The sequence below is a fragment of the Melospiza melodia genome, unplaced genomic scaffold (genome assembly GCF_035770615.1).
Source record: "Melospiza melodia melodia isolate bMelMel2 unplaced genomic scaffold, bMelMel2.pri scaffold_322, whole genome shotgun sequence".
Taxonomy (NCBI): Eukaryota; Metazoa; Chordata; class Aves; order Passeriformes; family Passerellidae; genus Melospiza; species Melospiza melodia.
The window spans coordinates 52,641-66,646 of record NW_026948641.1 but is presented as its reverse complement, the minus strand read 5'-3'; the positions used below and the strand labels follow the sequence as shown (position 1 = coordinate 66,646).

The 14,006-nt window shown below is 58.8% G+C and overlaps 1 protein-coding gene across 1 annotated transcript; it reads right to left on the bottom strand.

Annotated features, from left to right (window-relative positions):
* Positions 1-2,485: 2,485 nt before the first annotated feature.
* LOC134434204 (proline-rich protein 36-like) lies at positions 2,486-13,608 on the bottom strand. The gene is made up of 8 exons (XM_063182878.1): positions 10,733-13,608; positions 10,579-10,652; positions 10,097-10,334; positions 9,438-9,713; positions 8,128-8,313; positions 7,152-7,277; positions 5,756-5,866; positions 2,486-3,805 (listed from the first exon to the last, which is right to left on the bottom strand). The coding sequence occupies exons 1-8, from the start codon at positions 13,355-13,357 to the stop codon at positions 2,486-2,488; spliced, it is 4,956 nt and encodes a 1,651-aa protein (XP_063038948.1). The 5' UTR covers positions 13,358-13,608.
* Between the last annotated feature and the right edge of the window lie 398 nt (positions 13,609-14,006).

Here is a 14,006-nt window from a genome sequence, read left to right as displayed (position 1 = left end):
GGCTGAGGCCCCGCCCCCTGAGGGTCTCCAGCTCCAACTCCAGGATTTGGCTCCGCCCCTTTTCTGCATCCAGCTCTGCCTGCAATCGCTGGCCACGCCCCCTCAGCGCATCGAGTTCCACCCTCAGCGCTTGGCTCCGCCCCTTTTCTGCCTCAAGCTCCGCCTCCAGCTGTTGGCTCCGCCCCTTTTCTGCCTCAAGCTCCGCCTCCAGCCGATGGCTCCGCCCCTTTTCTGCCTCAAGCTCCGCCTCCAGGTGCTGGCTCCGGCCCTTCAGTGCGTTCAGCTCCACCTCCAACTCATGGACACGCCCCCTTTCTGCCTCAAGCTCCACCCCCAGGGACCTGTGAGGGGGACTGGGGTTACTGGGAGCACGGGGAGGGGGAACTGGGATTACTGGGAGGTTACTGGGAAGTTATTGGGGTTACTGGGAGGTTACTCAGAGCACTGGGAGGTCACTGGGAGGTCACTGGGAGTTACTGAGAGGTCACTGGGAGCACTGGGAGCCTCACCTGGGGCGCAGCACAAAGTGGGAGGGGGGAATGAGGCCCTCCAGACTGGGAGGGGGCAACTGGGAGCACTGGGGAGCACTGGGAGTGGGAACTGGGAGCACTGGGGGGCACTGGGAGGGGGCAACTGGGAGCATTGGGGGGCACTGGGAGCACTGGGAGGGGAGAACTGGGAGTATTGGGAGGCACTGGGAGCACTGGGAGGGCCCGGGCGGGGCTCGGCCATCGGCGACCTGTGGGGGGACAGTTTCCAGTATGGACCAGTATAGCCTGTCCCCAGTCCCACTCACCTCCCAGCCCCTCCCCACGCTCCCAGCCCTTCCCAGCCCCTCCCAGTTGCTCCCAGTTCCCCCTCCCCACGCTCCCAGTCCCTCCCAGTTCCCCCCAGTACCTTCCAGTTCCCCGCCCAGTCTCTCCCAGTTCCCCCGCGCGGTGCACGCCGGGAAGGCGCCCCCGCCGCCGGTTTCCCGCGCTCCCGTCTCAGCCAATCAGATGCGGCGGCTCCCGGATCCCGCCTCCCCCTCCGACCAATGGGAGGGCGGATCTGGAGAGATGGGCGGGGCTAGGAGGGGATCGGGTCCTGGAAGGGGAAATGGGGTCTTAGGAGGGGAAATGGGGTCCTGAAAGTGCAGCCTTTGGGCGGGGTTAATGCGGTCCGGGGATCTATGGAAGGGTAGATGAGGGTCTGAAAGGGTAAATTGGGGTCCTGAGGGGAGACGGGGTCCTGGCAGGGCAAATCAGGGTCCTGAGGGGGCAGTGGGGTCCTGGCAGGGTCAATCAGAGTCCTGAAGGAGGAATGGGGTCCTGGCAGGGTAAATCAGAGTCCTGAGGGGGGAATGGGTCCTGGCAGGGTAAATCAGAGTCCTGAGGGAGGAGTGGGGTCCTGGCAGGGTCAGTCAGGATCCTGAGGGGGGAATGGGGTCCTGGCAGGGTCAGTCAGGGTCCCCGAACAGCCCACGCCCATCCTCGAGGGGTCCCGCTGGCCCCCAGCCCCCCCAGTCTCTCCCGCCCCACACCAATCCCGGGTTTTATTCCCGTTTTTTCCCTTTTTATTCCCTTTTTTACCTTTTCTCGCTTTTCCCGCCGCAGTCCCGGCCGCCCTGTTGCCATGGCAACGCTGTTCCCGCCCCTTCTGCATCGCCATTGGCTGTTCCCCTCCGCGAGTGCTGATTGGCTAAGAGCGGCAGGGGGCGGGGAAGGAACCCGGAAGCGTCCTAGCTCGTTACCATGGTGACCCGGCTCGGGCGTTTCCATGGTAGCGAAATTCCCGCCCATCCTGCGCTGCCATTGGCTGCAGTCCCATGCTACAAGAGCGCTGATTGGCTGATGATTGAGGGGGCGGGGCTAAATGCAAATCAGTCCCCAAAAGGGTCCCCAAGTGTCCCCAAAGGGACCTTTGATGCCCCCCACCCCCGCATGACCAACCCACGGGGTCCTCGACGTCCCCAAGAGGGTCCCTGGTGTCCCCAAAAGGATTCCCGATATCCCCAAGGCCACCACGACCAACTCAGGGTGTCCCCAATGTCCCCAAGGAGTCCCCAAAAGGGTCCTTGGTGTCCCCAAGGGGGGCCCCGATATCCCCAGAAGGGCCCCGGTGTCCTCAAAGTGTCTCCACGGGGGTCCCTGATGTCCCCAAGGCCACCATGACAATCCCGGGGGGTCCCCAAAAGGGTACTTGGTGTCTCCAAAGTGTCCCCGAGACAGTCCCTGGTGTCCCCAAGGGCTCTCTGATGTCCCCAACCCCCCATGGCCACCCCAGGGGGGGTCCCCAATGTCTCCACGGGGTCCCTAAGGGGATCCCTGGTGTCCCCAAGGGTTCTCTGATGTCCCCAAAAGTGTCCCCATTGTGTCCCCAACCCCCCCACGGCCACCTCAGGGCTGTCCCTGGGATGTCCCCAAACCTCCACAGTTCCTCCCCCCCAAATTTTGGCATTTTTGACCCTAAAAACCCCCAAAATCCCAAATTCCGCTGCCCAAATTCACTTTATTGGGGCCCCCCGGCGGCTCCGGGTCCGGGGGGGGCTCGGGGGGGGCTCGGGGACCCCAAAATTGGGGGCGGGACCCTCGGGGGACCCCGGGTGCGTTTTGGGGTGGGATTTGGGGCTTTTTGGGGCCGGTTTGGGGTTTTTGGGGGGTTCCCTGCATTTGGGGGGGGGTCTGCGCCCGCTCCGGGTCCGGGGGGGCTCCAGGGGGGGATTTGGGACCCCAGAATTGGGGCTGGGACCCTCAGGGGGACCCCGGGGCTGTTTGGGGGTTTTTTGGGGCGGGTTTGGGGTTTTTGGGGTTGGATTTGGGGTTTTTTTGGATGTCCCTGAATTTGGGGGGTCCCGAGGGGGATTTTGGGGGGGTCCCTGACGGCTCCGGGTCCTGGGGGGCTCCTGTGGGGGGTCTGGGACCCCAAAATCGGGGTCGGGACCCTCTGAGTGACTCCGGGGCCGTTTGGGGGTTTTTTGGGGTGGATTTGGGGTTTTTTGGGATGGATTTGGGGATTTTTTGGGTGGATTTGGGGTTTTTTGGTGGGTGCGTGAATTTGGGGTTTTCAGGGGGGGATTTTGGGGGGGTCTCCGCCCACTCCGGGTCCTGGGGGGGCTCGGGGGAGGGGTGGAGCCCCTCAAATGGGGCCGGGACTGGGTTTGGGGTGGGATTGGGGAATTTAAGGTGGGATTTGGGCGTTTCTGGGGGCGATTTGGGGTTTTTTGGGGAGGATTTTTTTGGTTTTGGGGGGGATTTGGGGTTTTTCGAGGTGGGTCTGGAGTACTTTGGGCGGGATTTGGGCGTTTCTGGGTGGGATTCTTTTGGTTTTGGGGGGGATTTGGGGTTTTTGGGGTGGGATCTGGGGTTTCTGGGGGAGGATTTGAGGTTTTTCGGGGGGGATTTTTCCGTTTCTGGGCGGGATTTGGGGTTTTTTGGGTGGGTTTTGGGGGTTTTGGGGCGGGATTTTTTGGGGTTTGGGTGGGCTCTGGGCTATTCTGGATGGGATTTGGGTGTTTTTGGGTGGGATTTGGGGTATTCTGGGTGGGATTTGGGGTGTTTTGGGTGGGATTTGTTTGGTTTTGGGTGGGATTTTTTTTGTTTTGGGTGGGATTTGTTTGGTTTTGGGTGGGATTTGGGGTGTTTTGGGGAGGCTCAGGGGTGTGTTCGGGGGGCTGCCAGGGGCTCAGTAGGAACGGTGCCAGCTCCAGGCGCTGCTGCAGCACCCCCGAGAGCAGCAGCTCGGCCGAGAGCAGCGGGAGCCGCGCGGCCACGGCCGGGGGCCACAGCCTGCGGTCCTGGGGACACGAGATCACCAGGACACGGGGCTGGGGACACAAAAACACAGTCAGGAACCCCAAAAACACAGTCAAGAACCCCAAAAACCCCATCAGGAACCCCAAAACCCCATCAGCAACCCCAAAAACCCCATTAGCAACCCCAAAAAACACATCAGGAACCCCAAAAACACAGTCAGGAACCCCAAAAACACAGTCAGGAACCCCCAAAACCCCATTAGCAACCCCAAAAAACCCCATCAGAACCCCGAAAAACACAGGAACCCCAAAAACACAGTCAGGAACCCCAAAAACACCATCAGCAACCCCAAAAACCCCATCAGGAATCCCAAAAATACAGCCAGAAACCCCAAAAACCCAGCCAGAAACCCCAAATAACCCAGCGAGAAACCCCAAATAACAGAGCCCGGTGCTGGGGACACGAGATCACCAGGACACAGGGCTGGGGACCCAAAACACAGTCAGGAACCCCAAATAACCCACACAGCCCAGTCCTGGGGTCATGAGATCACCAGGACATGGGGCTGGCAACACCAAAACCACAATTAGGAACCCCAAATAACCCAGTGAGAAACCTTAAAAACCCAGTGAGAAACCCCAAAAACCCAGTGAGAAACCCCAAATAACCCACACAGCCCCATCTGGGGGACATGAGATCACCATGACACAGGGCTGGGGAAAAACCCCATCAGAAACCCCAAATAACCCAGTGAGAAATCCCAAATAACCCAGAGAGGAACCCCAAATGCCCCATCAAAGACCCCAAATAACCCAGCGAGAAATCCCAAATAACCCATTGAAAACCCCCAAAGCCCAGTGAGAAACCCCAAATACCCCATCCAGCCCGGTCCTGGGGACACGAGATCACCAGGACACGGGGCTGGTGGAAAAACCCCAAATCCACAGTGATGAACCCCAAATAACCCAGTGAGAAACTCCAAATACCCCATCAGGAACCCCAAATAACCCAGTCACAAACCCCAAATGGCCCAGAGAGAAACCCCAAATAACAAACACAGCCCGGTCCTGGGGACACGAGATCAGCAGGACATGAGGCTTGGGGGGAAAACCCCAAAACCACAGTGAGGAATCCCAAATAACACAGAGAGAAACCCCAAAAAACCTGTCAGGCACCCCAAATACACCATCAGGAGCCCCATATCACCCATCAAAAACCCCAAATACCCCATCAGGAACCCCAAATACCCCATCAGGAACCCCAAATAACCCAGAGAGAAAACCAAACCCCACCCAGCCCGGTCCTGGGGACACGAGATCACCAGCACCCAGAGCTGGGGGAAATGGGTCAGGACCCCAGAATCCCATCAGAAACCCCAAAATCCAGAGAGAAACCCCAAATACCCCCAAAACCTCAGTGAGATTCCCCAAAACCCAGTGAGAAACCCCAAATAGCCCCAAAACCTCAGTGAGAAACCCCCAAAACCCCGCTAGAAACACCAAAAACCCCAAACAACCCAAGACTCCGATCAGAAACACCAAACACCCCAAAAGAACCCCAAATACCCAAAAAAGACCCCCAAAACCCCCAGTGAGAAATCCCCAAAACCCCAATAGGAACCCTCTGACCCAAAGAAATCCCCTAAAACCCCCAATGGGGTTCTCCCCCCAGAGCACAACCTGGGATCCCCAAAACCCCCAAATACCCCAGAACCCAGTGAGGGCCCCCCAAAAAACACCAACCCCCCAAAACCCAGTGAGAAATCCCCCAAATGAAGTGAGAAGCCCCTAAGAACCCCAAAAAACCCAATGAGAAACCCCAAAACCTCCAAAAACTGAATGAGAAACCCCAAGTACCCCCCAAGCCCCCTGAAATACCCCAGGAGAAACCCCAAAATCCCCCCAATGTCCCCAGTGTCCCCAGTGTCCCTGATGTCCCAACGTCCCCAATCCCCCGCTGCCCCCAATGTCCCCAATCCCCCTCCATGTCCCCAGTGTCCCCTGTCCCCGCTGTCCCCTCACCGCGTATTCCTGGGGCAGCTGTGGCAGGAAGGTGCCACCACAGCAGGTGACAATGTCCCGCATGTCCTCGGGGCACGGCTGGACACTGGGGGTGACGTGCACCTGGTAGCCCTGGGGACAGAGGGGACATCAGGGGGACATTGGGGACATTCAGGGGCTGGGGACATTGAGGGGTTCAGGAGATTGGGGTATTGGGGACATTGGGGACACAGAGGACATTAAGCAGGTTGGGGACATTGAGGGATTCAGGAGATTGGGGCATTGGGGACATTGGAGAAGCTGGGGACAGTTGGGGACATTAACGTCATCATCACCTGCAGGACGGGGTGCCACCATGCCCGGGGCTGGCTCAGGGATGGGTTAGGTGACATTTGGGGACATGTGGGGACAGTGTCACCTGCAGCAGGGGCCATTCCTGGGCCTGGGGACACTGAGGACACTGCTGTCACTGTCACCTGCAGCAGGCCCTGTGTCCTGGCTCAAGGCTGGATTTAGGTGACATTTGGGGACGTTGAGGACACTGCTGTGACTGTCTCCTGCAACAGGGGCCATTGCCATGCCTGGGGCTGGCTTGGGGATGGGTTTAGGTGACATGAGGTGACATTTGAGGACATTTGGGGACAGCGTCACCTGCAGCAGGGGCCATACCTGGGCCCGGGGTTGGCACATGGATGGGGTAACATTTGGGGACACTGCTGTCACTGTCACCTGCAGCAGGAGCCATTGCTGTGCCTGGGGCTGGCTCAGGGATGGGTTAGGTGGCATGTGGGGACATGTGGGGCAGTGTCACCTGCAGCAGGGGCCATTCCTGGGCCCGGGGACATTGGGGACACTGCTGTCACTGTCACCTGCAGCAGGGGCCATTGCCGTGCCTGGGGCTGGCTCAGGGATGGGTTAGGTGGCATGTGGGGACATGTGGGGACATGTGGGGACATGTGGGGCAGTGTCACCTGCTGCAGGGGCTGTTGCCGTGCCTGGGGCTGGCTCAGGGATGGGTTAGGTGGCATGTGGGGACATGAGGTGGCATTTGGGGACATGTGGGGACACGTGGGGCAGTGTCACCTGCAGCAGGGGCCATTGCCATACCTGGGGCTGGCTCAGGGATGGGTTAGGTGGCATTTAGGGACAGGTGGGGCAGTGTCACCTGCAGCAGGGGCCATTCCTGAGCCCGGGGACATTGGGGACACTGCTGTCACTGTCACCTGCATCAGGGGCTGTTGCCGGGCCTGGGGTTGGCTCAGGGATGGGTTAGGTGACATGAGGTGACATTTGGGGACATGTGGGGACACGTGGGGCAGTGTCACCTGCAGCAGGGGCTGTTGCCGTGCCTGGGGCTGGCTCAGGGATGGGTTAGGTGACATTTGGGGACACGTGGGGACACGTGGGGCAGTGTCACCTGCAGCAGGGGCCGCTCTCGGGCCCGGGCCAGCGCCGGGCGCAGGCGGAAGCCGAAGCGCCGCTCACAGGGGGGGTCCCGGGGCAGGAAGGGACCTGGGGACAGCGGGCGGCCACTGTGGGAGCTCTGGGGACAGCGGGGACACGGGGGTCACACACGGCCACCAGAGCCACCCAGAGTCCCTTTGATTGTCCCCAAGTCCTTCCCCTTGACCCCAAGGTCACCCTCCCTTGGCACCCAAAGCCCCTCTGTCCCCAAGGCCGCCCCCGGTCCCCAAGGCTCCAAAGTCTCCAAGGCCACCCCCACTGTCCCCAAGGCCACCCCCACTGTCCCCAAATCCCCTCCCATTGTCCCCGAGTTCCCCCTGTCCCCAAGGTCACCCACCCACCCCTAAATGTCCCCAGGACCAATCCCCCTTGCCACCATGTCCCCAGTGTCCCCTTGTCCCCAAGGCCACTCCAGGTGTCCCCAATGTTCTCGAGATCCCCATTGTCCCCAAGGTCACCCAATGTCCCCAAATGCCCCCCAAAGTCTCCAGTGCCACCCCCTGTCCCCAATGTCCTCAAATCCTTCTCCTTGTCCCCAAACTCCCCTCATTGTCACCAAGTCCCCCAGTTGTCCCCAACCCCCCACTGTCCCTGATGTCACCTGCAGCAGCCATTGGGGGATGACAATGGGGACACCCCTGGTGATGGCACAGAGGAACTTCGGTGTCCCTGATGTCCCCAATGTCCCAACATCCCCTGATGTCCCTGATGTCCCCAGTGTTCCCAATCCTCCTGACTGTCTCCAGTCCCCAAAGTCCCCCAATGTCCCCAATCCCCCATGTCCCCAAATCCCTGATTGTCCCCAATGTCCACAATGTCCCAAATATCCCCAATCCCTGATTGTCCCCAATGTCCCCAGTCCCCCAATGTCCTCCCATCATCCCCAATCCCCCCAGCCCCCTGATTGTCCCCAATGTCCCCGATGTCACCTCGAGCAGCCACTGGGGGGTGACAATGGGGACGCCCCTGCCCAGGGCACACAGGAACTTCAGTGTCCGGCGGATGCCATCGGTCACCAGGTGGCTGCAGTCGTGCACTGACGTGGCCTCGGTGCCACCCAGCGTCCCCAGGGCCACCCGCAGCGCCGGGGAGGCCACCAGGCCTGTGAACAGCACCTGGGGACAGTGGGGACATCATTGGGGACATCCCTGAGTGCCACCAGGCCTGTGAACAGCACCTGGGGACATCAGGGGGACATCCCTGAGTGCCACCAGGCCTCGGGACAGCACCTGGGGACATCATTGGGGACATCACTGGGTACATCCCTGAGTGCCACCAGACCTGTGAAAAGCACCTGGGGACAGTGGGGACCTCACTGGGGGGTGGGGACATCTGGGGGACACTGGGACAGGTTGGGGACACATTGAGGACACATTGGGGACATCCCTAAGAGAGTCAGGGACACTGTGGGGACATCCCTGAGGAGTTGGGGACACTGGGACAGGTTTGGGACAGGTTGGGGACACAGCAGGGACATCCCTGGGGGATTCGGGGACACCTTGGGGACATCCCCAGGTGCCACCATCCCCAGGAACAGCAACTGGGGACACTGGGACACATTGGGGACAGCTTGGGGGACATCCTGAGGGACTCTGAGACCCCTTGGGGACACTGTGGGGACATGCCCAGGTGCCACCAGCCCCAGAACAGCAGCTGGGAGGGGGATGGGGGCACTGGTCTGTACTGGGAGCACTGGGGGGGTCCTGGTTTGTACTGGTCCATACTGGGAGGTCACTGGGGGGGTCACTGGTCTATACTGGTCACTGCAGTTCCACACTGCTCTGTACTGGTCCATATTGACCCTTACTGGTCTGTACTGGTCCATAGTGCTCTAATCTGGCCTGCACTGGTCCATACTGGTCCATACTGGTCTATACTGGGAGCACTGGGTGGGGTCACTGGTCCATACTGGGGTCACTTAGGAGTCACTGGGGGTACTGGTCTGTACCAGTCTGCACTGGTGTGTACCGGTCTGTACTGGTCCATACTGGTCTGTACTGGTCCGTATTGACCTTACTGGTCTATACTGGTCCATAGTGCTCTATACTGGTCCATACTGGTCTATACTGGGAGCACTGGGTGGAGTCACTGGTCTGTACTGGGCTCAATTTAGAGTCATTGGGGGGTACTGGTCTGTACTGGTCTGTACCGGTCTGTACGGTTGTGTACCGGCCTGCACTGGTCCCTACTGGTCTGCACTGGTTTGTACTGGTTCCTATTGGTCCCTACTGGTCCTTACCCGGATCTGGGCGGAGCCTGGTGCTGCCCGGGGGCGGAGCCTGCGCTTGGCACCCTCTGTTGGCTCCTCCTCCTCTGGGGGCGGGGCTGTGACTGAGCCCCGCCCGTTTCCTTTTATGGGCACGGAGGGTGTGGCCTCTCCAAGCACTGCCGCTGATTGGTCCTGCCCCCTCTGGGGGCGTGGCTTGGAGCCTTGATCGTGCCCATTCAGGGTGGGGGTGGGGCCACGTGAGGCTCCGCCCCCTCCACTCACAGCCAATCGCCGACTGCGCCGCACCTGGGGGGAGGGGCTGTGGTGGGGACCCCAAAATCCAATGGGAACCCCACAAATCCCCCAAGTTCACCCCAAATTCCACTGGGAATCCCCAAAACCCTCCCAGGACCCTCCAAAATCCACCTGCCACCCCCAAAATCCCCAAATTCACCCCAAATTCCACCTGGGACCCCCCAAAATTCACCCAGGACCCCCAAAAATTCACCTGAGACCCCCCCAAACCACCCTGGGTCTCCCAAAACCCACTGGGAACCCCAAAATCCACCTGGGACCCCCCCAAGTTCACGGGGAACCCCCAAAAATCCACCTGGAGCCCTCCCTGAATCCCCGGGGGGCTCCCAAATGGAGCAGAGACCCCCAGAATCCCCCGGGACCCCCAAATTCACCTGCGGGGTGGGCGGGGCTTCTGCTCCCTCCTGGGCGGGGCTTGGGGGACCCTCCACATCTGGATTTGGGGCCGCCTCCTCCACATCTGGAACCTGGGGCTCGTCCGGGGCCCTTTTGGGGCTTTCCAGGGGTTCCACATCTGGGGCAGGGGGCAGGAACAGCTGGGTGGCCACATCTGGATTCAGGCAGGGCTCCCCGGCCCTTCCACATCTGGACTTGGGGTGTCCACCTCCACATCTGGAATGTCAGGGACTTCCGGGGCTGTTTGGGGTCTTTTTGAGGCTGCCACATCTGGATTTGGGCCCGCCTCCTCCACATCTGGATCAGCATCCCTCAGCAATGACCTGTGGCCCCTCAGTGACCCCTCCATATCTGGATTTGGGCTCTCCATGTCCACATCTGGAATTTCAGGCAGGTTTAGGGGACTTTTGGGTGGGTTTGGGGACCCAATACCTGGTTCTGAGGGTCCTTCCCCCTCCACATCTGGATCAGGGGCAGGAACAGCTGGGTGGCCACATCCAAGTCCTCCTCCCCCTCCACATCTGGAGCTGGGGTCTCCACTCTCACAATGGGAATTTTGGGGTCATTTGAGGCCATTTTGGATTGTTTTGGACCCAGAACATCTGGATTTAGACCGTCCTCCACACCTGGATGTGGGGGCAGGAACAGCTGTGTGGCCACATCTGGATCAGAGAAGGCAGCCCCTCTACATCTGGAATTTTGGGGTCCTTTGGGGTAGTTTTGGGTCCTTCTGGGCTCCCAGCATCTGGAGAAGTCAGGAACAACTGGGTGGCCACATCTGGATCTGACTCCTCTTTCTCCTCCACCTCTGGAATTCTGGGGTCCTTTGGGGCCATTTTGGTGCTTTCTGGGCTCCCAACATCTGGAGAAGGCAGGAACAGCTGGGTGGCCACATCTGGACCTGACTCCTGTTCTTCCTCCTCATCTGGATCTGGGGTTTCCTCCTCCACATCTGGAATTTTGGGAGGGTTCTGACTCATTTTGGGTCGTTTTGGGCTCCCAACATCAGGAGAGGGCAGGAACAGCTGGGTGGCCACACTTGGATCTGACTCCTCTTCCTCCTCCACATCTGGAATTTCCGGTGGCTTCTGGGTCATTTTGAGTCGTTCTGGGCTCCCAACATCTGGGTCCACCTCGGCCTCCCCCACATCTGGATTTGGGGTCAGGAACAGCTGGGTGGCCACATCTGGATCCCACTCTTCCTCCTCTCCCTCCGCATCTGGCGTCTCGGCCACAGTTTGGGTCCCTTGGAGCCTCCCAACATCTGGATTTGGGGGTTTCAGCCTAACATCTGGAGTTCCAGGCACATTTTGGGTAATCTTCTGTCTTTCTGAGGGCTGAACATCTGGATCAGCTTCATCCTCCCCCACATCTGGGTCACTCTCCCCCACCAAGGCTCCACATCTGGATTCAGAGCCTCCAACAGCTGGACTTGAGGCCAGTGTGGGCACATCTGGACTTTCCGGCACATTTTGGGTCATTTTCAGTCTTTTTGAGGGCCAAACATCTGGACCTGTCTCATCCTCCTCCACATCTGTCTTGCTGTCCACCAGCAGCGTCCCACACCCAATTTTTGTGCCTGAAACATCTGGATTTGGCATTTCCAGCCTTACATCTGGAGTTTCAGGCACATTTGGGGCTGGTTTCAATCTTTTTAAGGATCCAACATCTGGATTTGCCTCCTCTTCCACATCTGTGTCGCTGTCATCCAGCAGCGCCCCGTGACCCCTCTGTGACCTCTTCACAGCTGGATTTGGGGGCTGTGGGGGCACATCTGGAGTTTGGGGCACATTTTGAGGCATTTTCCATCTTTTAGAATTACAAACATCTGGATTCACCTCCTCCTCCTCCACATCTGTGTCACTGTCCACCAGCAGTGCCTGACACCCATTTTGAGTCATTCCAACATCTGGGCTTGGGGTCTGTGCCACCACATCTGGACTTTCAGGCACATTTTGGGTCATTCCAAGCTTTTTTAGGGTCTCAACATCTGGACTCACCTCCTCCTCCTCCACATCTGTGTCACTGTCCACCAGGAATGCCTGGCACCTGATTTCAGGGCCTGAAACATCTGGATTTGGGGGCTTCGCAGCCACATCTGGAGTTTCGGGGACGTTTTGGGTAGCTCTGAGCTGTTTCAGGGGCTGCACATCTGGATCCTCCTCCACATCTGTGTCGCTGTCCACCAGCAGCATCTGACTCCTGATTGTGGGGCCTGAAACATCTGGATTTTGTGTCCCCCATCGCACAACTGGAGCTTTGGGCAAATGCTGAGTCCTTCTGAGCCTTTTTGGGGGCTGCACATCTGGATCATCCTCCACATCTGTGTCGCTGTCCTCCACCAGTGTCTGATGGCCAATTTTGGGGCTTTCCACAGCTGGATGTGGGGTCGCCACCTCCACATCTGGAATTCTGTGCACGTTTTGGGTCCCTTTGAGCCTTTTAGGGGGCTGCACATCTGGATTCACTTCGTCTTCCACATCTGTATCACTGTCCACCAGCAGCATCCGGGAACAGAGTTTTGGGCCCGAAACATCTGGATTCAGGAGTTTTGCTGCCACATCTGGAGTTTCGGACACATTTTGGGGCATTCTGAGTTGTTTTTGGGGCTGCACATCTGGACTCTCCTCGTCCCCCTCCAGATCTGTGTCACTGTCCATCAGGATTCTCCAGTGTCCAATTTTGGGCGCCCTCACAGCTGGACTTGGGGTTTCCACCTCCACATCTGGAATTCCAGGCATGTTTTGGGTCACTTTAAGCCTTTTCTGGGGCTGCACATCTGGATCCTCGTCCACATCTGTGTCACTGTCCACCAGCTCCATCCTGTGTCGTATTTTTGGGCCTGAAACATCTGAATTTGGGGTCTTTCCTGCAACATCTGGAGTTTCTGGGACGTTCTGGGTAATTTTCAGCCGTTCTGAGGGCTCCACTTCTGGATCAGCCTCCTCCTGCTCCACATCTGTGTCGCTCTCCACCAGCAGGGTGCCATGCCCACTTTTAAGCCATGGAACACCTGGATTTTGGGGTTTTAGCCTCATATCTGGAGTTTCAGGCACATTTTGGGTCATTTTAAGCCATTTTTGTGGCCCAACATCTGGGTTTGGCCCCTCCTCCTCCACATCTGTGTCACTGTCCACCTGCAGTGTCCGGTGCCCATTTCTGGCCCATAGCACATCTGGATTTGGGGTTTCTGCTGCCACATCTGGAGCCTCTGAGGTGTTTTTGGCCACTTTGGGCATTTTCAGGTCCCCAACATCTGGATCTGGCCCCTCGCCGATCACATCTGGGCATTTCGGGAGCAGGGAAGGTATTTTTGGGGGCCCTCAACATCTGGGGGCACAGCTGGATCCTCCAGGGCACTGCAAAGGGGGATTGGGGGGGGCTCAGGAGTTTGGAACCTCCAAAATCCCCCAAGGATCCCAAAAATAACCCAAAAAGCCCCAAAGCCCCTTTCAGAACTACACAAACTGCCCCAAAACCCTCCAAAAATGCCCCAAATACCCCAAAAAACCCCACAGGCACCCCCAAATTGCCCCAAGGACCCCAACCCCACCCCCCCCCGAACCCCCAAAATGCCCCCAAAACCCCAAACTGTTCCAGGGACCCCCCCTCCCAGAACTCCCACTCCCCACCAAAATCCCCCTAAACTGCCCCAAGACCATTCCAAACACCCCCAGATTCTCCAAGGAACCCCCCAAAATCAACCAGTGACCCCCAAGCTGCCCCCAAAGGACCCAAACCACCCCAGAAGCCCCCAAACCCCTGCCCAGGACCTCCCAAACTGCCCCAAAAAGACTCAAAACAAACCCAGGGACCCCCCAAGCTGCACCCAAATGACCCAAAATGCCCCCAGGGACCTCCAAGCCTAGATTCCATTACAGAATCCAC